Source organism: Ursus maritimus, unplaced genomic scaffold (assembly GCF_017311325.1).
Source record: "Ursus maritimus isolate PB19 unplaced genomic scaffold, ASM1731132v1 scaffold_3, whole genome shotgun sequence".
NCBI classification, from domain to species: Eukaryota; Metazoa; Chordata; class Mammalia; order Carnivora; family Ursidae; genus Ursus; species Ursus maritimus.
The window spans coordinates 10,601,503-10,623,873 of NW_024425563.1; the positions used below are offsets into that span (position 1 = coordinate 10,601,503).

General features: G+C 37.4%; 1 protein-coding gene across 5 annotated transcripts in view; it reads left to right on the forward strand.

Annotated features, from left to right (window-relative positions):
* Nucleotides 1-22,371, forward strand: part of TPK1 (thiamin pyrophosphokinase 1) — a 317,859-nt gene that overhangs the window by 101,837 nt on the left and 193,651 nt on the right. For all 5 annotated transcript variants that reach the window (XM_040643865.1, XM_040643864.1, XM_040643866.1 and 2 more), the window contains one exon: nt 16,941-17,010. In XM_040643865.1, the coding sequence (XP_040499799.1) occupies nt 16,941-17,010 (70 nt within the window). The remainder of the gene's footprint in view (nt 1-16,940; nt 17,011-22,371) is intronic.

Below are 22,371 nucleotides of genomic sequence, written 5' to 3' on the forward strand. Positions count from 1 at the left end.
CTTCTGCAGGAACATGTGTTTATTTATAAGAAGGGGAAGGAGAGGAGATGAAAAGGAAGGACAGCCGTACAGAGAGCCCGGTAGGACAAAAGCAAATGTGAAGTGAGAATAAAAGAAATGCAAAAAGTACAGTGAGTGGTAAGAGCAGTTCCGAGTTTGGAGGGGAAGCCTGAGAGGTTAGTTACCGGATTATGAAAAAGGAAAGGAAAAGATGAGCTGAAAGTTTAAAAAAGAAAAACTGGAGGGGGAGACCTGAAGTTGGAAGAGGAAAGAATGTAATCGTCCTCACTGTCAGGGCCATCAGGGAATGCTGTGTTCGAGATATGGTACTACTTCTCTTGTTTATGTATCTATTTATTTTTTAAGATTTATTTATTTTAGAGAGAGAAAAAGAGAGCCTGCGTGTGTGCATGAGCGTGCAGGGGGTGGGGGGTAGTTAGAGTCTGAAGCAGACCCTGCGCTCTTTGCGGAGCCCATCACGGAGCTGGGTGCGGGGCTTGATCTCCCAGCCCTGAGACCAGGAACGGAGCTGAAACCAAGAGTCAGATGCTTAACCTGCCACGCAGGTGCCTCACTACTTCTTTTGTATAAAGGTGGGGGATAGGAGGAGGAAAGAAAATAAACACTTCTAAGAGGTTGTTATCAGAAGTAACCCTTGAAAATTTAAAAGGCTATATTATTAAATATCTTAAGTTGTTGGTAGTGGTGGTGATTTTGTCTGTTTATTCTGCGTTGCTTCCTGGTTGCATTGTCCCATTTGTGAGTTAGCCTGTGCAACCATAATCAAGCAGCTCGGCTGGATCTCACAACCATCTCCACCCACATCGCAAAGGATCAAAAATAAACTTTTAGATGTATAACCTCTTCGTCTTTTGGACTGTGTTGTTTCCACTATGGTAGCTACTAGCCACATGTGGCCATTTAAATTTAAATTAATTACAATTAAGTAAATAAGTTCAGTTTCTTGGTATCACCAGCCACATTTCTAGTGCTCCGTGGTGACACGTGCACAGAGGTAACTGCTGTGGTCGGCACAGATGTCGCATGTCTCCATCATCACGTAGTGTTGTGTCAGACAAATCCGGACTCTATGCTTTACAAGTAGAGGAACTTGAAGAGTTTTAAAATATCTTAAATAAATATTTTGCTTTCCTGATTAGCATAAAATTTTCATATGTTAAATATACAATTTGCAGTTACAATAAGGAAAAAGAAAAATGATTTCTAAATTGATGCATCCCAGTTGGATACAGTTTGTTGACTGAGGGGGTGAATTGTTCGCTTTCTCTCCACTTCAAAATGTGGTCTTTTCTGGGTAGCTTTCTTCAGTTATTTAGTGCTCAAAGGGAGTCTATATATACCTACATATCCCCACACCTCCTTTGTTTCCAAATTATAATGATTCCAGGCACAGGAGAAACAAAATCTGTGTTTCATCTTGTAATGAATTTAAAAGGACTTAATGCAAAAAAAAAAAAAAGGGGGCGGAGGGCCTTTATGCAGTCTTCATGACCAGTGTTTTCTTGAATTGTGTATTCTGAGATCTTACATATTCTAGTATAGCGTTCCTCTCTCTTTTCTAATGATAAATTTTACCCATGGCTTGTGACTCCAAGGCTCACCCTTAAAACATGTGTCATCGTCTTCAGGGGGAGGCTGGGAGTCTTCATTTCTATCTTGTTTCCTGGGTGGGTCTTACCAGGCGAGTTTGCTGAGCACCATTCTGATCGTGAACTTACCAAAGATTAACTTTGGCAGGTTTGGGATCGCTGACAGATACTAAATTTGCTTCACCTGAATAGATTCTGCCCTTGCCTGCCAGTACAATATATTTACAGTGTCTGAGTAGTCTGAATTCTGACATCATGTTGTAAAATAGATGGAGGAAATATTATGGAATCGGTAATGAAACTATTTTTCTATCTGTGCATTATCATGTATTGAGTCACAGGAAATATTCTTGATCGATGAGGTCAGTCATCAATTATTTAATATATACTTGTGGAATAAACATATGTAAATTCTCTTAAATAATCGAGGATTTTCTCAAGATTGAAGTTGCCTACAGTTGAGTAACTTAGGTTTGCTTGTTTGTGAAGCAAATATTAACTTTTGGAAGAGTCAGTGACTACAGTTTCATGTCTTTGTGAAGTCACATCCAGTTTGTTTTAGTCTCTTAATTAAAGCACTTGAGTAATATTTATTAAAATCTAGTTTTAAAAACCATTTAAAATAAAGTATAACGGCTTCATAGTGGAAAATAAAGCATTGTGTCATTGTTTAATTGGCATGGTTTTGTTTTTTTCCTTCCTGGTGGTATGTAGAACAGTGGTGTTTCTGTTAACGATGTCTTACGTCCAGTTGAACTGTGTTGTATTTGAGCTTTCTGACTTCACTTGAAGAATGTGTAACTTCTTGGGGAACGAAGGACACTGGGCAGGGCATAGGATGGCATAGCGGTGGAGTCCCACTTCTGCCATGTCTTATCTGTGTTACCTAGAGCCAAGTCGGTTTTTTGAACCTTGAACCTTAGCTGCTAAGTAGGATAATAGGTCTAGTTTAGTGGTTCTTAACCAGAAATTAACACTATCCTCATCTGTTCAATACCATATCTCTTAAATAGTTCCTGTTTATGTTCATGATGAGGTTAGTAAAGATTCCTCCCCTTCCTGCTCCCCCCCCCCAGATAAGCAGTTCATTTTACTCTAAGTGTGCACCCACCCTCCCACTCTATTCCTCCCTTTTGACATAGGGACTGAAAAATTTCCAAAAAGCTCTTAGGTTTCTGTTTTTTTTTCTATTTGACAGTAGATTCCTGTTTTTATTATACTGTGATCATAGAGTGTTATTTGTCCTTTGTCCTGTTTTTCCTATTTGTAATTTGCGTGGCCTTTTCTTTATGGCCTAGACATATAGTTTTTGTGAATTTTGTATGGACAATGGAAAAGATCTCTACCCAGATTACAGAGTTTGATATACTTAATTATACCTTACCAGTTATTTTTTCCTGTCCTTTATCTTCTTGAATTGAGAAGGGCAATAAGATCCTACCGGTATTGATGCATGATCCTTGCTTTCTTTTTGTTTTCACTTATAATGTATGCCTTTGCCCATTTTCAGTCTTTTGGAGTTACTTTATTTTAGATACAGTATTTACAGCAGAAAGTTGGGCAATTTATTAGAAATGGAAAGGGAAACAAGTCCAGGTAAATGACATCAGAAAAGATTTTAAGGAAGACCTGATACTTGAGTTAATTCTTCGTAGAAGGAAAGAAGGACCTCAGTATATAGGGTGTCAGGCAGGGAAGGAGACAGGCTGGCAGAGAGAAACAAGGAGGTTGGGAGGAGGGGGAAAGGGAGAGAGACAGGAAGACAGGATTGGGGAGGCAGAGAAGGGCAAGGAGACAGAGAGGGAGGGAGGGAAGGAGACAGACAGGGAGGAAGAAGGGGAGGGCCAGGGAAAGGAGGCCCAGGGAGACAGACAGGGAGTGGGGGAGCGAGGGAGACAGGCAGGGAGACAGAGACAGACAGGAAGGGAGATGGATGGAGGCAGAGCAGCAGACAGGCAGGTGGCTGAGAGGGCCCATGGGAGGGGTACTTCAGGCAGAGGTATCAGTAAAGGCTTTGATGTGAGAGGCAGCCAGTCATCTTGTTTCCATATATTTTTTTGGTAATTTGAGGTTTTTCTTCTAGTAGTTTTTTCAAGAAACTCAATGGGAATGAAATTTCATGGATTTAAAATGTTTCAAGATGGGTATTTGTTTCCTTTAGAGTCTGACTGGAAACTCATTTCCTAAGGACTTTATTGGGATCATTTCAATTCCTCAAGTATACTGAATGTGTCTGTGGCGAAGTCTGAGGCTAGTGAGGTTTTTTTCCCCTGACCAAAGAATCCAGTTGGACTTCTCTCTATAAGTACCAGCAATTTTAATTAGGCTTGACTTGCTATCGTTGTGTATTGGTTTTTCTTGGCACGCACATGCCCTCTCAATCCATGGGCTTAAGTGTCCCTCTAGTCCTGGAAAATTGGTCTTTGATTTGTTCTGTGCTCTTCTTGGGAAAGTAGTTATACACATGCAATTGTTTTTAATCTCCCATTTCTCATTTCCTTTTAATCTTTTCTAATTCGTTGTTAATTTCCACTTTCGCTCATTTCTCAGTTTTATCTAATGTGTGTCTTACTCAGTGATGCTTCCTCTGCCTCATACAACTTATTTGCTTAAATGTAATTTCCTTCATGAACTCTTTAGGCTCATAATTCATCTTGTTCTGTGATTTTGCCATATCTTTCAAGAGCTTTTGTATCTCTTCTCAGAATGTTTTTGCCTTTTCATTAAGTTCTCTGAGTGATGGTGATATTTCTGGTCATGATTTTCATTGCTTGGTGGCAGTATTTTTCTGGTGACTTTCCCTCTTCTGTTTTCCTGTTTACTTCCTATCCTTTTCTGCCTCCCTCCCTTTTCTTTCCTTCCTTCCCCCTCTCCTTTAACTCCTTGGTCCGGTTCTCTTTTATTTTCTTTGAATAAATTGATCTGAAGCTGGTTTATGTGGGGTCTGGGAGGACAGGGGTAGCAGGAATCCCTCCTCAGGCACAGTGAAGGGCTTCCTGACCCTGTTTGACCTTGACTCACTACTACAAGGCCAGGGGCAGCCAGAAGGTTGCTTGAAGTTCAGTTTTTTCCACTTTTTCCACCTTATGTCAGTGACCGTGTTTCCTACATTGATTCTGTATCTGAACCTTTAGCCAAAGACCTCTTCTCAGTATCTTCCCATCCCCTGCTTGAGTTCACTGCCTCTGGTGACACTTTCCCACACTCTGTGATGGGGCAACAAGTTTTGCCTAGTTTTATCTAAGATGGAATCTTCATTTCTTGTTTTTCATTCTGTTTTGGGATGGAGACCGAACAGACTTGTCTACTCTAACGTCTTGAAGCACTCATCTTTTTTTTTTTTTTTTAAGATTTTATTTATTTGACAGCACAAGCAGGGTGAACAGCAGGCAGAGGGAGAAGCGGGCTTCCCACTGAGCAGGGAGCCCTATGACACGGGCTGGATCCCAGGTCATGATCCCAGGGTCTGAGCCAAAGGCTTAACTGACTGAGCCACCCAGGTGCCCCTCGAAGGGCTCATCTCTAAAAAAAAATTTTTCTTTAAATCTTTCAGTAAATTTGTTTTAGCTAACAGAAGCCTTCTTCAGAGTAATAATTAGGATTTGGCTTCATGGCTCTTTCCATTCGTCCTTTCATTGCTTGGTGACTTTTCTTCTGGTTGTTAATTATTTTTCCTGAGCACCGGATTTCACCGTCTGGGGTGGGTTTCTCAGATGGGTCACCTATGAACAAGAGGGGCATCACTGTACTGTGAGGCGTGTTTGTTTCGAGGGCACACACTGGTAGTGCGTTTATTAACTCTATTGTGGGGATCAGTATTTCCACCTCAGTTCATTTCTCTGGGCTATCTTGTACTTCTTTGGGCATTTATGAGGTGGCATATCCTATCAGTTATTACAGCAAGTTGAATACATCTTATAAAAAGAATGGAAGTAACTTTTATTTGGGGGCTACCCCATCTGGAGGCCCTGATTTCCTGTCCTTGAATTCTACTTACTGTTGCTTTTTTATGTTCCAAGGAGCAAAGATACGGCGGGGGGCGGGTGTCATAGTTCTACACTTCGGTGGGGGAAGGAGATAGTTATTTTAGTTTCTATCAAATACCAAAAGTTATTTTCAAACACTGCAGCTAAAAAAAAAAAAAAAAAGAGAGAGAAGGAAAAAAAAAAAAAAAGAAAACCCTGCCAGTCAGTGAAAACAGCAGTGCGGCTGCCATGCAGTACTTATAATTGTTTCAGATTTACAAACCCAACAATGAAACGCATTTTGCATAATGAAATATTTATTTTTATCCATCATGCTTGCAAGCTGCTCTCCATTCATCATGTTTGCAAACAGCAAAAGCAACGTTTCTTTAACATGAGCCAAACGAAATTTCCAGCTGTTGAAATTCTTTTTAAAGTCCTGTTAAAAACTCTCATCCAACAACACATCTCAGTATTTCTATTTTTGTTCTTTTTACATTTCCACTGACTTCTGTTTTTATTTTTCATTCATTAATAAAAGTGTTTTCAGTGGTGCTTGGTGCTTGAGATAGAACTAGAATAAATAAAAGGCTTTCTTCTCTTTGTGCAACTTACTGTGTTGTTCACTGAGCTGATCAAAATTCTAATTTTGCATCCCTTTCGTCTCGTAATTAAAAACATAATAAAACGATAAAGGCACCTATAGGGTAATGGTAAGGGGCATGGGAGTAGGCTTGGGCATTAGAGAGGTAGTTAGGGAATATGAACTCCTGTAGTTCTTTTAGGTAGCACAAAGTGCTGAATGAGAGCAATTGGCAATTCTAGGTGGAGGTCATAGGGATGTTTCTTATTCTTTGCTGTATTTTAAATTGTTCTCGATTTATAAGATACTTCCTACACTTTCAGAGGATTTCCTTCAGGTCTGTATTATATTTTTTTGAAAGTAAAAATTTAGGATTAAAAATGCTAGAAATATTTTTCTGGGTACACTTCATATGAATTATTTCAATCCTTTGCTGGAAAAGGATGCACAGATGAAGAAATGTCCTTTGATGTACAGAAGTACAAAAGTACATTTTATAAGTGAACTTTGTTCTATCTTTCAGGCTAGAATTTTAATCCAAATCCCTATAGGAAAGTACCTAATAAACTTAGTGTCCCACAGGACCTTTTGTACCCTCTTGAGTTAAGACAGAAAGTACTTTTTAAAATCTAGAGGAGCCTGAGCCATTCAAAGATGTTTTGGCTGTGGTGTATTTCCGTTCAGCTCAGCAAGCACTTCCGGAATGGAATGCCTGCATGTGCGAGCGGCTGTGTCAGGAGTGAGGTGGCCAGGAGCTAGTGAGGAGTGCAGAAGTGGAAAAAAGAAGAAAATGGCTCCTTTAGACTTGGCAGGATATCCAAGCGGTCATGGGGAATCGTGAGGAATGTTTTGTCAGGAATCTGATTCCTTTTGCACTGCCCTCCACATTCAGTTTCTTAGTCAGCAGTCACTTCCATCTCCCGAATGTATCTTGAGGTACATTCGTTTCTCCTGGCCTTAGTGCTGCCCTCTTAGTAGAAGCCACCATCTTCCCTCCTAACTAATTCCATGACTCCCACTCCTGTCTCCCTCTAATCTGTTCCCAGAATAGAACTTTCTTTAGTATGTAAGTTGGATTGCAACAGTCTCAGACTTAAAACCCTTAATGACTTCTCTTTATACTTAAGCAGGTCATGGTAGAGAATAGAGTTTAATGTGGTCTTTGTCTACCTCTCAGCTTTATCTCTTAACAGCTATTCTCTTATCTGACTAAAGACCAAAGCAACTGGCCTTTGTTTAATTACTTTAAAAATAAGCCTTTTCATATCTTGATAAATCATGCTTTAAAGATTAAGATGAATTTTATCTCGAACAGTGCTCTGAGGTAGCTTACAAACGAGGAAGTGTGGTAGTTAATTAAGCACTTATCCACCCCCTTGAGGCACTTTGCTCTTTAATTGCGCTTCATCCCACCTGGTGGTGATTCTTGGCCTGACCGGTTTTGGGGTCGTCACCTCTTGCTTTTAACCTGAATGCACTGATTCCTCTTCTTCCCATCTTCTTCTAGAAGCACTATTCCTAGTTCTTTTTTTTACTCATAACTTTCAAAGAGCTCCCCCAACCTCTACTTTTTTTTTAACCTCCTAAGCAGGAAGGAGAATTATGTTATAATTGTGCTCAGAAAATGAGCATAGTCAAGTTGTAAGATTATAATGTGAAATTCTAGCATTATTTGGTAGTAATAATACATAATTATTTCTCGGTTTCTAATTATTTTGTAGTAAGGCCCAATTACTGAAGTTAACCTATTATTACCGCTTTGATTTAATGATGATTGTGTAAGAAAGTAGATTTGTTTGCTAGAAACTCTCACTAAATAAATCGTGTTAAAATGTTTTTATAAATATATCAGAGGTACTAGCAAAAGTACCTTCTATTATGTTTACCTATTTGCATCAGCAAAGAGATTTTTATTTAAAGGCTTTTATTTTTGCTAAGTGGATCAGGCCCCATCATTGTTCTTTCCTTCTATTTCAACTCTTTTAGTAGTTCTAGGCATTTTACTAATTTTGCTCATTCATACAGATTTGCACCTCTCCTTGTTACTACTACCTTACCAATCTTTGTATGTTACGAAGTGAACCGAGCTAATAGAAGTTGTCGCTTTCGTGTTCACCATCTAGAGTGATGTTTGTGCAGTGGTGGTTCTTATCCCACCCGGGAATTGATGGGAACTACCCAGTGGTTCCCAGAAGACAGTCAAAAGGACATGGCTTCACCTTTTGTGACTGGTGTCAATAATTTAGTAATAGGGACAAATGAATATGAGGCACAAATAGGGTGTGGGATCATGCTAGAAGATTACCCAGAGTATTGTAGATATCCAGTCATGTAGAAATTATATGAGAAGTCTGACTGAAGGTTCAGAAAGTCTATGATAGAGGTTAAGATAGTACATTTGTGTCTGGAATAGAAATGAAGGCAATTTAGTTAGGACATGAGTTGCTTCGTTAATTCACCTGACTTTGGTAGCTAGGTAGAATGTAGTTTCTAGATGTTAGTCTTGCTTTTAATTTGGAAGTTGAGAGAGTAGCAATGAACAATCTGCCTTAGAGCTGGATATTGTGGGATTATGGGCAGCCTGCTGAGGTGGAAGTGGCCCTTCGATGAGAGCACCAGCTCTTGACTGGGAGTGATTTTACCCTTGAGGGGACATTTGGCATCGTCTGCAGCTAACTTCGGTCATCACAACTTGGGGCTGCTACTGGCAGTTAGTGGATAGAGGCCAATGATGCTGGCAGACATTTTACAATGTACTGAACAACCCCTCACAACAAAAGCCCAGAATGTGAGTAGTGTCGAACAACCCCGTGTTACAAATACCAGCGAAGGTTGATTGTATGTTTTCTTATTCACTGTAGATGGAGCGTGCTTATTTGCCACCTTATCCCTAAAGAACGGCCAGGTTTAGTAAAAATTTAATGATTGAGAATGTCCTCAGCCTTGTTTTAAACAACTCCCATTTGGACAAACATGCATATGCTGGCCTCACATACATAAGACCATCTTTTTCTGTGCTGCTTAGCTATTTGCAGTTTTTACCCATTATGAGCTTTTCTCGTCTTTTTAAAAAATGTTCCCTATGCTGCTTTAGGATACACAGTTTGATGTTTGGCTGTTTTTAAGATTTTTTAGTAATGAGGTATTTGGTATCACTCGGTGTTAAAGAGCGACCTGATTTTAGACTTTGTAAATTGCATCAAGGATACCTAAATGTCATACTTCATCTCCATGGTGCATAACTAGGAAGGGAGGAGATAGAAGGTGGAAGAGAGAAAGGATAATAGAATTTACACAGCAACATATACCTATAGATAATAAAAATCTTCATTATATGGCATGAACCAGATCATTAGGACTAGCACAGCACTGTGTATATAAATGCTCAGTATAAATACCACTTGCTTTTTATTTGAAATAAGGAAAATTCTGTGCTGACTTGACTAGAATTTAAAGAGTGGCCCATAGGTTGGGCATATGGCCCAATCTATGCCACTTACTCTTTGTAGGTGATTACAAATGATGTGAGCTTTTTAATAATTGTACATAAATATACTATGAATAAAACCTTCGATCTAAAACTGAGTTAACTAAACAGCCAATAATTACACATTTCAGTACTCCTATGAGCAAAGTAAATTGTTCTTTCTCTCAGAGAATGTATATTTTCATGAAATCCTCTGAATGAAAGTGTTTTCACATGAAATAATGTCTTAATAGGAAAAGCATGCTTATCCAAGTCCATGGTTAACCATGTCCATGAACCAGTTTGGACTATAATCAAAGCTTTGCTGGTGATAGTCCATATTAGCATATACTACCTACAGAAATATGCAGCTCCTCTTAAGGGCTCGGTCTGTCATAGATTCAGGCATAGTAAGGTAGTATTCTCCAACTGATAGAGGGAAGATTCGGTGTCTTTGAAGTAGAAATTAACATTTGTATATTAGGGCTCTTCCTGTTTCAAATGATAGAGAACCCAATCCAAATTGCGCTGAGCCCAAAAAGGGAATTTATAGATTAAATAATTGAAAAGGTTAGTGCCTGACCGTTGCTATTGTTGTGGGACCCAAAAGGTGCTGATGCCCTGCTTGCTTTACCTTTTCTGTATTGAGTTCATTCTCTGTAGATATAGACCATAGATCCCAGCTTCTCAGTCTCAGGTCTGAGTCTCTCTGGTTGCAGGACAGTAGAAAAGGGAATGTGGAAAGTCTCTTGTGGTGTCATTATTTTTGACTGGATAGCAGGAGATTGTAATGGCATAGATTGGGCCGTATGCCAAATCTGGATTTGGGTATAGATTTAATGTCACTATGGCTGAGAGTGCAAAAATAAATCTTTCTCCTAACCCTGACCTCTTTTGCAAAAGTACCACTGTAACAATATCTTATGCTTGTAATTGTATAAATGGAAAAATCAATACCTGTATTATTTTATACATAGATGATTGTATCTTATATGTGTTTTTTCTTTTTATCACTGATCAATATATTTAACATCCCCACTTATGGAAGATCTCCAAGGAAGATCCTATAACATCTCTTTTAAATAACAGAAATATCCTAAACAGACATTCTGTTTTTTTATGAAGTGTTTAAAAAAAACCAAAGCGGACACCCAGATGTGCTTAAAAATAATAGTTCATTAAAGAAAACCTTCCATGAATTCTTATATAGAATCTGTTTCTTATTAGGCTTCATTATATGGTTGAGTTTTTAACACAGGCAGAGAATAACTGTAGGTAAATTAAAGCTTTTTAAGCAAGAGATATTTCTGGAAGAACTCATTGATTTAGAGCTTCTTGGCTGATTTAAGTATAAAGTGTGAATTATTGCTGAGTATTGTCTCTAAAGAAGAAAATTGGTTAAAAACACTTATCTTCAATGCAAAATGGATTAAAGATTTAAATGTAAAGTCCAAAACTATAAAACTTCCAGAAGAAAACAGAGGGGGAAAACTTCATGACATTGGTTTTGGCACTGATTTCATGGATATGACACTAGAAGCACAGGCAACAAAAAGCTAAATTAGATAATCGGGATTACATCAAACCACAAAGCTTTTGTACAACAGAGGAAACAGTGGAGTGAAAATGCAGCCTACAGAATGGGAGAAAATATTTGTAAGCCATATATCTTGCAAAAAACCAAAAACGAAAAAATAACAGTACCTTATAGGTACAGAGAACAAATTGGTGGTTGCCAAAGAGAGCAGAAGTGGGATGGGAGAAATGGGTGAAGGGGGAGTCCCCCACCCCAAAATAAAAAAAATTAAAAGGAAGAAAATCTTGCAATATGTGAAAACATGGATCAACCTGGAGGACATTAAGCTAAGTGAAAGAAGCCAGACACAGAAGGAAAAATACTGCATGGTTCCCCTTACATGAGGTGGCTAAAACAGTCCAACATGGAAGCAGAGAATAGAATAGTGGTTGCCATGGGCTGAAGGAAGGAGCAAATAAGGAGCTGATGCTCAGTTCTTGAGATCTATTATACAACATTGCACCGATAGTTAACAATAGAGTACTGTTAAGCTTTTAAGGGGGTAGATCTCATGTTAAGTGTTCTTACCATAATAAAAACAAAACACCACCATTCTCTATAGTGCCTGATAGTTAACCTTCTACTGGCCATCGTGTAGTTGTGTGTGGCCTCACACGTTTATCAGTAATTTCCTTATTAGGAAATAAGGAATCATTGCCTTCTTAATGTACATATGTTAGTGAACTGTTTCTGAGTCTCTTCCAGAAGGGAACTACCTTTTTTCCCATGACTGGACTAACTCATGGGTGCTGGAGCTGGCTTAAAGGGTAGAAGTTGGGGATTCTGTGGTTTATTGTGTCAGGCAGGGAAAGAATCCTGATTCAAACCACTCATTGACAGATTAGATTGATTCTGGGTACACAAAGACTAATTGAATCTTTGGGGTATTGGGGATAAGGACCTGTGTTGGGAATAAACAAGATTTGGGTAATTGGAGTTATTTAGCGCTCTATGGATACAGTAAGACTTCTTCTAAATAAGATTCTGGATCTTCTCTTTCCTCTCAATTAACCACGGGCATCTTCAATTCAATCCTGGCAAAGTCTGACAAAATATTTGATTCCTTTTAATAATGGGGTTAGATATGGGATTATTCTTGTTATTTTATGTGTATTTCCCCTTTTTAATTATAACCATTGGTTTTAAAATTATAATTACCATATTCAAATTGCTTGTACAAATATTTGTAATAGCACAGCATGTAATGTAAAGAGTGGGAAAAAAAAATGTCTTCTCCACGCCCCCATGCCCATTCCTCACAGCAGTCACTGTTAAAGAGTTGAGTGTGTAGAATACAAAGGTGGTCTGGGGTTTGGATTAACAAACTCAAGACATGATAGGCTTTACTCAGTACTGAGTTTACTTAGCTTTAAGGAAGGGTACAAAACATAATAAAACTGGTTTGATACAAAAATAGTGAAGTCCTCATCATTTCCCAGGAGGAACTTTGAAATGTTCCAGTCCCTCCATGTTTGGGATGCAAATGGCCATGGAAGCTGTCAGTTCTTGAGGCTTCTCCTATGCTAGTTGTTATGAGTTTCCTCAGGAGTATGTGTTGGCGGGGGCGGGGGCGGGGTGTCCATTCTGTAGCACAAGTGCATCTTATCAATGCTGATTACTAATTACTTGTTATGCATTCTTAATAAAGTAACTTTAGCCTGATTCTTAGTTTTCTTGGATTTGGTATACTCCTGTATGTACTCTGAGTTGCTATTGCAAGGAAGATTTGAGCAAGGGTTATTTAAAGTTATTTAAGGGGTTATATAACAATATATTTGATAAGAGACAACATACAAATATATGTAAGAGCTACCTTTTTTTTTTTATGGTTCCCTACTCTGGTTATGATATATTTTACCAGTATTCAACTGGTGACCTGTTAAGTTCTCTGGTACTTTTTCATGATTACACATATTATCACAGTGAATATCCTTGTACATATGCCCTTGTGAATTTGGGCAAGTGTTTATGTAGGCTGCATGGAATTTCTGGATCAGAGGGCTGCACAGTTAAATTTTTATTAATCTGCCAAACCAGCCCTCAAAGTTAACAGGTCATCAACAGCATGTGAGAGAATGTTTCCCTATGCTGCTTCCTTCTAGTTTCGTCTGTGTTGTCTCCCTCTAGTCCCTGAAAAATTCTGCAAATTTGACAAAATATACATAATAATTTTTATTTTATATTAGCATCAGCAGGCTTTGAATTTGCTCAAAGTCATAGGACTAAGAAGTGACTGATCTAGATTAGAATTGAAATTTTTTTTTTAAAGATTTTATTTATTTATTCGACAGAGATAGAGACAGCCAGCGAGAGAGGGAACACAAGCAGAGGGAGTGGGAGAGGAAGAAGCAGGCTCATAGCGGAAGAGCTTGACGTGGGGCTCGATCCCAGAATGCCGGGATCACGCCCTGAGCCGAAGGCAGACACTTAACTGCTGTGCCACCCAGGCGCCCCTAGAATTGAAATTTTTGATATCTAGTTTTCTTTCAGTTAAACTGAGAAATGCTTCTTTGATTTATTTTACTTTTCTTTCATTTTAATACTTGGAACTAATAGTCTACTGTTGAGAAAGTCAAATTATTTCTATCCAACTGTATTCAATAAAAATTGATGAACTAGCCAATTAACCTCTGATGCTGAATGGAGCCCTTCATTATCTATCAGTAACATTAATTTACATTATGCCAGGTAAAAAAAAATTGTTAGTTTCAGATGCATTTAATATACTTACTGGTAGTATCAATAACAATGTATGAAGTTAATGACTTAGTGTATTTCAGTCTTTAGTTGTATATCAGCCTGATGCATAGTAAATAAATGCTCAACCATTGAAGTTATAATATTTGATAAATATGCAAAACTTTTGCTGTATAGTCACCAATGAAAATTTTGCATTACAAGATAACTCATGAACTAACCTATTTATTAAAGTTTGGAACAATTTAAATGATGGAGTGAACAGATTTTTGAGGCTGATTCATTATGATCTGTAAAAAATATTTTATGTAAGAGTACCTTCTACTTCTGGTTCTTTTAGTTTGTTACTTTCATTAATAGTAATACTTGTAACTTATTTTTCCAAGGGCTATCAGTGAATTCATGCCAGTATTATTTATGCTTGAAATATTTTATTTTTCAAAAGCAATTTTATTTACATATGTGGGAAGTATTTCAAACTACCTAAAACATTTTATTACTAAAATCTAAAAATGGTAGAATACATTTTTTTTTTTTTTAAGTCAAACTTCATTGAAAAGAGAATAGTTTTAAGGACAGACGGGAACTTGTTTCTCCTTTCAGCGGGGTGGTACCCTTACTCTCAACTGAAAGGTAATGAAAAAAAAGTCTACAGATTTCCTCATGGTTATTTTTGCTCCCTTTGCCACTTAAAACAAGAATAGATGTGGACACAAAAACAAGAATAGATGTGGACACATTTGCTTCCTATGATCTAAATATGTCTCTTTCCACCGCTCTAAAAGTGTCAATTTAAATTTAGGCATAGGAAGTAACAGACATTAAAGAAAGTTTTGGTATTGTAATCTTACCAGAGCTAGATTTATTGATAAGCAATTTTACAGATTTGTTTACTAAAATTCTTCTCTCCCTTCTTTGTCTTGCTGTTGCGTTTTGTTCTTATTACAGAGCTCATCAGAGTCTACAGTACGTCATGTGTATTTGCTTTGTTCTCTGTTCCACTCAATTGTGAGCCTGGGATACTAGATCTGTTTGTTACTCATTTTGCTGTTACGTTTAGGGCCTGGAACATAACACGTATACATGTTGATTTCAACTAATCTTTGTAGAATAATACTACTCATTTTGAGTTGACAACTCATTCTGTTTGATAATCCTTAACCACTAAAACCTTTTTCTTTGATTTTCATATTACTTGGATGAATCAATTTTTATATAAAAAGATTTCATATAGTTGTTAATTTTGTTTACAGATAATTGTTTTATATACTTGGAGGGTAATTACTGATAGTTCACCATCTGTTTCTATTTATCAGTCTTTTCAGTCTCCCTATTCAGTTCTATGCCATATTTTATATGTGAGACCTATTTTAGCTTTTGATGCTTTTGAACTTTTGGGTTTTGATATTTAGGAAATGTGCAGAATATTCTGTGATCTTCTGCAAGTTATGCTTGTGGCTTAATTTGAATTTGGCTGCCATTCCTCCTAAGGAAATGTGTATCGTAGGTAATTGGCAAAATGAGATGTCCTTCTTAAATATCTTTGTAAAAACTTATTTTTGTCATGCACTGTGTTAAGTAGCTTAGGCTTTCCTTGTCCAGGAACACAAGCTTTTTAGACTTTATAATCATCCTAATAAAAATGGAGGAAGAGGACCAAATGTTGATTGAATGCTTAACTGTGTTCTGGTATTCTGATGAACAATATATACAATTATTAAATCATTAATTGCTTAATAACTCTAAGACATATTATCCCCACCTACAGATGAGGAAGCTACAGCAAAAAAGGAAATCTGTTTTGGCTGCTTGGCCTGTTTTATTTCTGATAAACATGGAACACAGAAAGTAGTCTCACATATTATGGATTAGTAGAAAACACATTAGGACTTTTATGTCTGCCAATATGGCTAATTAGATGTCTTCTACTATATCCTACTGCTTTTAAATATCTAGACATTTGGAGGTGAATATTGTAAACACTTTTAAATATGTAGTTAAATTTGCAGAAAGGGAAAGGGATTTCATAAGTGCCATGAATCGAAGAAGTAGCTCAGAAGAGTGGTGTGTTTCTTCCAAAGCTGCTGGTCCCAAGGTTTTTGCTTATCTTTATGGCTCTAGTGACTTTGGTTTTAACAGCTACGTGGGAATAGGAGACAAACTTCTATTTGTTTGGGGTGAGGAATTGGACTTATCTGCATTCACTGTCCTCACCCAGGATAAAAAATAAAATTTGATCTGAAATCTTTAGGTAAAGGATATTTTAAAAAGATGAAGAAAAGAAGGAACTGATGCTAAGATACCGGACATTTCTAGGAAAATTGGAAATTAGAGAAATGACAACAACAACAAAATAGTAGTCCATCGACTAAGAGAATTTCAAGGAACAGTTCAGCAGCATCAAATCTTACAGTGAAAGCAAGACCTAAAAGCACCAGTTGGAGAGACAGCCAGTCTTACTCAAATATCTTAGTATTTCCCACATTTTAATTTTGTGCCACCTCACAAAATTTTTTACAGTGTTCACACATTATCTAGATTATTACTTAATATTGTAAAATAAACTTACAACGTTATGTGTATGATTTTATTTTTAAAAGAAACTTTTTATATCAAAACAAAATATGGAAACCCATACCTGCCATAAATAGAAAACATCTGTAAAAATTAATAAAGGGCAGGAAGTGATATCTATGTCCCGTTGTCTCTTACTGAGCATGAGGCCTATCTTCTCTTGGAAAGGAAAAAGAAGCTTCCAGAGAGAGTGAAGACACCCTCTACACTCTTCCCCTTTTACTTAATAAGAGGAATTGAAAAGCTACAAAAAGGAGACATAGTCTGTCTTAGGTGATTCTGTCTTGAGCGTGTGCCACGTAGGATCACTTTCAATGCTGCGGTCACTGGCTGAATGTGAAAAGATCCAAAGAGGAAAGTGTGACTGTGTGTGTGTGTGAGTGCCTGCTTTTTAATCATTTGTTTGTCATTTGTGAGGTACGGCTCTAAGCTGCTTATATTGAAATGTTTTGTTTTTTTCTCTTTGAAGCTCTTTTAAGAGCCTGTGCTGATGGAGGTGCCAACCGCTTATATGATACCATGGAAGGAGAGAGGGAAAGGTATGCTTTCTTTCCACTTTCAAAATGCCACTAATTCTGCTCTTCAGGTTGTCCTATTCTTTCCTTAATGAATGATGACTGTTAATGTTACTTCAAAATTAACAGAAAACACATCAGTGAGAGAGCTGCTCAACCATGTTGTATTATTTCTTAGTTTTGAGTGTATCTCTTAGAAGAACTAGGCCAATCCTACTCTTTTTTAAAAACCTCTTATTCTAGTCAGAGAAAGACAATTATCATATGGTTTCACTTGTATGTGGAATATAAGAAATAGAGTAGATGATCATAGGGGAAGGGAGGAAAACTGGGAAGAAATCAGAGAGGGAGACAAACCATGAGAGACTCTTAACTCTAGGAAACAAACTGAGGGTTGATGGAGGGGAGGTGGGTGGGGGAATGGGGTAACTGGGTGATGGGCGTTAAGGAGGGCACGTGATGTGATGAGCGCTGGCTGTTATACTTAACTGAAGAATTACTGAACATCTGAAACTAATGATGTACATATGTCAGCTAATTGAATAAAAATAAACTTTTTGGTAAAAAAAAAAAAAAAACCCTCATTCTACTACTTCAAAAGTCTTATTAAGTAGCATTATCAACTATTGATATCTGTGAGGACCTTGAACATTAACTAAAATAAAACTCTGTTTAAATGAATAAAAACCAACCTCATATAAACAAATGATACATGCTGTGGTAGATTTGAGATTTTTGTAGTAGTGTTAAGTAAAGCTAAGTAAAATTTAACTTAGTTACTTCTGAGTTATGCACACACATACATTTTAGGAGATAAATAACTTACTCTTAATGATTTGTTATCTGTGCTGTCTGGTTTTCCTGATCTTTGCATGGTGAGCTATTTTTAGGTAAGAGAATACATTTGATGAAAGCAAATTTAAATCCAGCTCGTTGCCAGCATGTTTATAGTTCAACCTCTTGGCAAACGTAAGAATTTATAGTCTAGATGTAAGTAGACTAGCTGTGAAATTTAGTTCCACTTCTATCATATGTGTTATTAAATGTACTGAAATGTTTATAGTTTGAGAAATCACCTCCTTGCTGCAAAAAATAAAATAAAAATATTATGATTCAACATACCGCAGGTGTGAGTTAAATATATGTAGTTTGAAATGATGTAAAATACATCTTTATGGCATCAGAATTTTTAACTTCAGCCTTCCAATGTTGGAGCTGCTCTTTGAAAGCAGCCAGTTGCTTATAGGAGGAGAGCATGTTTCCTTCGAGATTGGGAATGCTAATGTCTAGGGACTGGATGAATTATCAAAGAATATGGCAGTAGTGACAGCCTAGGAAACAATTGAAATTCTTAACATTTATGGTTCTTTATTTTTTAACTTTATGGATTCCTCTGTTGGTATTCTCTAAGACCTGACATGGACAGTGGGTGAAAAATACTCTAAACGGTGCCTGGACTGGTTCGTTCAGGGAAGGGCATGATGCCCAGGAGGCCAAGATCATGAACTGGGTACTGTGTTTCATGCCTGTAGCTGGCTTGCTGGCAAGGAATCTAGTACTGAGTACAATTTCTCTAGTGTTAGGTGTAGCTCATGAACATAATTATATGAACCAGTGCTGTGAATGGGTATTAACACAGTGCTTCCAGCTCTGCTGTGACCATAAAAACCATCTAAAATGCTTGAGGAAAAAAAATCGAGATTTATATACTGATTGCTCTTATTGGATCGGGCTGGACACTAATAAGAAAGAGAACACACAACACTTTTATTCACATTAGAAAGCAAAACAGATTACGAGGTTTATGGAATGAGTACCATTATTTTTGCCCAGATTTCAAAATAACGTTTCTAATATTCTTAACACATTTACAAGTAATCTTATGGAAGTCTTCCAAAAGATTTATGTGGTTTATGTAAGAATCATTTAACCATATATGAAGATGTTCAGTAAGAAAATGTACTTTCCGTTGCTTTTCTCATTATAATAATATGTTTACAGTGATTCATACTCTGTTACTTAGGGACATGTCTGGCCTGGGTAAAGTGTCTAATAGGGAGATGAGTAAACTAACTGCCTCATGTGGGAGTTAAATCCTTCAAGTAGATCTCATTAAATACAAGCCCTAACCAGTTAACGCTAATTGGATATAGGTGACTAAACATGATTCCTCTTAATTGCATTTTTAACAAAGAAGCCACACAATGAAAAAGGAAAAAGAACTATGAGCTTTAAAAAGCGAAGTATGGTTTGTGGACCACTGCTTGGCTTGTTCGTATTTGTTTCTTTATTTAATGTCCATATCTACAATGTAATAACTTATAATTATGGAATAAAAGACTGTGTAGAGAATCATCTCCCACTGAAGACATTTGGAATAGAAGGAAGGAAGCCTGATGTAGACAGGAAGACAGGAGCAAAAGGAGGCAGAGGGCTTATGGAGGGTAGAGCTGAGGCAAACACCACAGCGACTTTAACGTCGATCCTCCACCATCTTCATAAATGTCCATCTTTGTTTCAACTCTGAAAGTGGCCTCTATTTATCAGGCTTTTTTTTTTTTTTTTTTAAGTAAGTCCTAAGTGTTTTTTATTGCTGTGAAAATAATACATGTTGATTTGAACATATGTTAGTTGAGAGAAACGAAGAAAAAAGAAAATCTGTTATTTCTTCTGAAGTAGTGAAGAGTTACATCAAGTCTACCTATTGGTTCTACTCTTTGGAACAATAGAAAATGTGACTAATTTTTCTTGTTCAGGTGAATATAAGCTCCCTGGTGCCTACAAAATTGTGTGGGAATATTAGATACTCTACAAATATTTGTTAATAAATGAGTATTTTATTATAGCTACTCTGTTCTCTCTTCCCATAAGGTTTTGAGTGACTTTGACCCTCACATTTTGGATAAATAGATGACCTCTGCTCTGAGGACTGACAGGATCTGATTTGGGGGTACGCTCAGTCTGAACGTCAGACTGGGGCAGGTTGAAGACCCAGTCAGGGAAATGTAGGATGGGCACTGCCAATGACATTTAGGTCTCCACTTTGGTTATGGATTTGAGATTAAAGAGGAAGAGGTTTTAGGAAGACTGTAACTCCCATATTCTTTTTCTTTTCTTTTTTTTTTTTTCAGTCGAGAAAAAAAAATCTAATTTCATTTATTTGGCCACCCAGTTTCTCCAACGTTATTTTTTAAATCATCTGAACTATCCTTACTGATTTCTGATTCCAACATAATATGTAGATTAGTATATATTATTTTTTATTACTGAAATACAGTTGACACACAATATTAGTTTCAGGTGTGCAACATAGTGATTCCACAACTCTATTCCCATACACTTAATTGACTTTTCCTAACCCCAGATGTCTGTTTTTAGAAATGCGGGGTACTGTGGTGGGGTATTAGATGTATTGGCCAGTACCCCTAATTTTTCAGCTTCAACCTGATACTGACTAAAGTTGCATGTCTGTATTTTGGTTCTAGTGTGTGATTAAAAACTCCTATGGTAGCCTCATAACATCTGCTTCCTGACTTCTTGAAAGTAGGTAAAACCCACCGTTGGTCTGAACCAGGATGGTAAAGCACAGCCTTGTAGTCAGAATAGTCACAGGATGTAGAGGGGGAAAAAAAAAAAAACAAACAAACCAAAAAACAAGTGAAGCAGGGTAAGGTTTTCTAGGAGATTTTATGGAGCAGGTTTTGTTTCTTGCCCATCATCGATATGCATTGGAGGACTCTTTGTTTTTCTTCTCCTCTTCCTCCTCCTCCTCTGTTCCCTCCCGTCACCATGTCCACATCCTCATCGGGTGCTGCTGTCTGACCCGATGCTTGTTAGAGTAATTCTGCCTATCTCTGGTCTTTATGAAATGGAATCATAATATACTGAATTTTGATTAGATGGACTTTTTTGGGGATATAGAATCGATATCTCTCTGAACCTGAAAAATGGATTAAGAAACATTGCTATAGGTTATAAGAGAATTACGGTCATGCTAATTATTAATCTGTATCCCCAACACAGCACACGCATGTGTTGACTAGCAAGGAGGAGGGAAGGTTCTGTTTTGTCTCCTGGATAAAATCTAAACTCATTACCTTGAGTATCAGGGTTTGTCTTTTACTTACCATTTTAGCCAAGCTGTTTCCTCCGTTTTCTCCCTTGGCTTCTCTCCTCACCGCCTGGGCTTCAGAAGAAACTTCAGATAGTTTATTAGTATGTATAAACCAAAGTGCCTTGTATCTGGAAAGATCATGCCCATTTTGTCTGATCACGTATAGAATTCGTCCGACTTGTTTCCAGAATGTCTTACATTTACATTGTGTCCTATGACTATCTTAATGAGTCTTTTATCATCAAACATATATTCTTGCCTTTGAATTCATTGGTATTTTGAGAGTAACATGGGTATCAGTGCTACATGTGAGTGTTTTTTAATTGTGATTTTAAAGGACGCAGAGACTCTGAAACTCATCTGCATACTAGTCTGAGGAATAGCTGTGAATTTTGGTATCATTAGTGTACAGGGACTTGAAATGGGGGGAGGGTGTTGTTTTTTGGTTAGTTTTCTCGGAATAATTGATGAATACAGCATCCTGAATGGGAAGTCCCACAGATGATCATATAAACATTACTCTAATTTAGCTCAGATATTTGAGAGTTGCTTTCTGTTGAATTTAAAAGATTAGAATCCAATAAAAATTCCCTGAAATCACACAGATGACCATTCATGAAAACAGGTGTTAACAATGAGGGATGAAGGGGGAACTTGTAGTGCTCAAATAGAAAAGGATTCATTTCCAGTTTCTTATTCTGATCAGACCATTAATTTTCTCACAGTTTGAATTTCAGACTTCCTAGCTTTATAAATTCTTGCAGCTTTCTTATGAGCAGATCAATACTGCTTTTCAGAGTGATCCAGTAGGAATCGGAATGACTGCTGTGGCTCTAAAACTCACCGTGCCCTAGCTAAGCCAACTTCAGACTATGATTTAAGTAACTGAATAATGTGGGATTCTAGCTGTTACAGATCAGCCTCGAAAGCCAAACCAGGCACCTGGTAGCCAGTATCCGACACACTCTTAGGAACCAGTGATCTGTCTGTTTCCATATGAATAACTTTACAAGTGTGTCCTCTCTGTCCGTTCACTGTAGATAGAAGGAATTCCATGCTGGGAGCTGTGTGGTGAGAAGGCACGCAGAGACTCCTCAGGTCAGGATCCAAAATCGAATTCTGTGACTTCATTATTATGAGACTTTGGCAAGTAATTTCTCTTCCTTGGGCTATGATTTCTCCATTTGTGACATTTCAGGGAGAGAGCAGGACCTTCTGGAGTATTCAGAGAAATCTTGATGAAGAAATGTATTACTTGAGCTGGTCACACA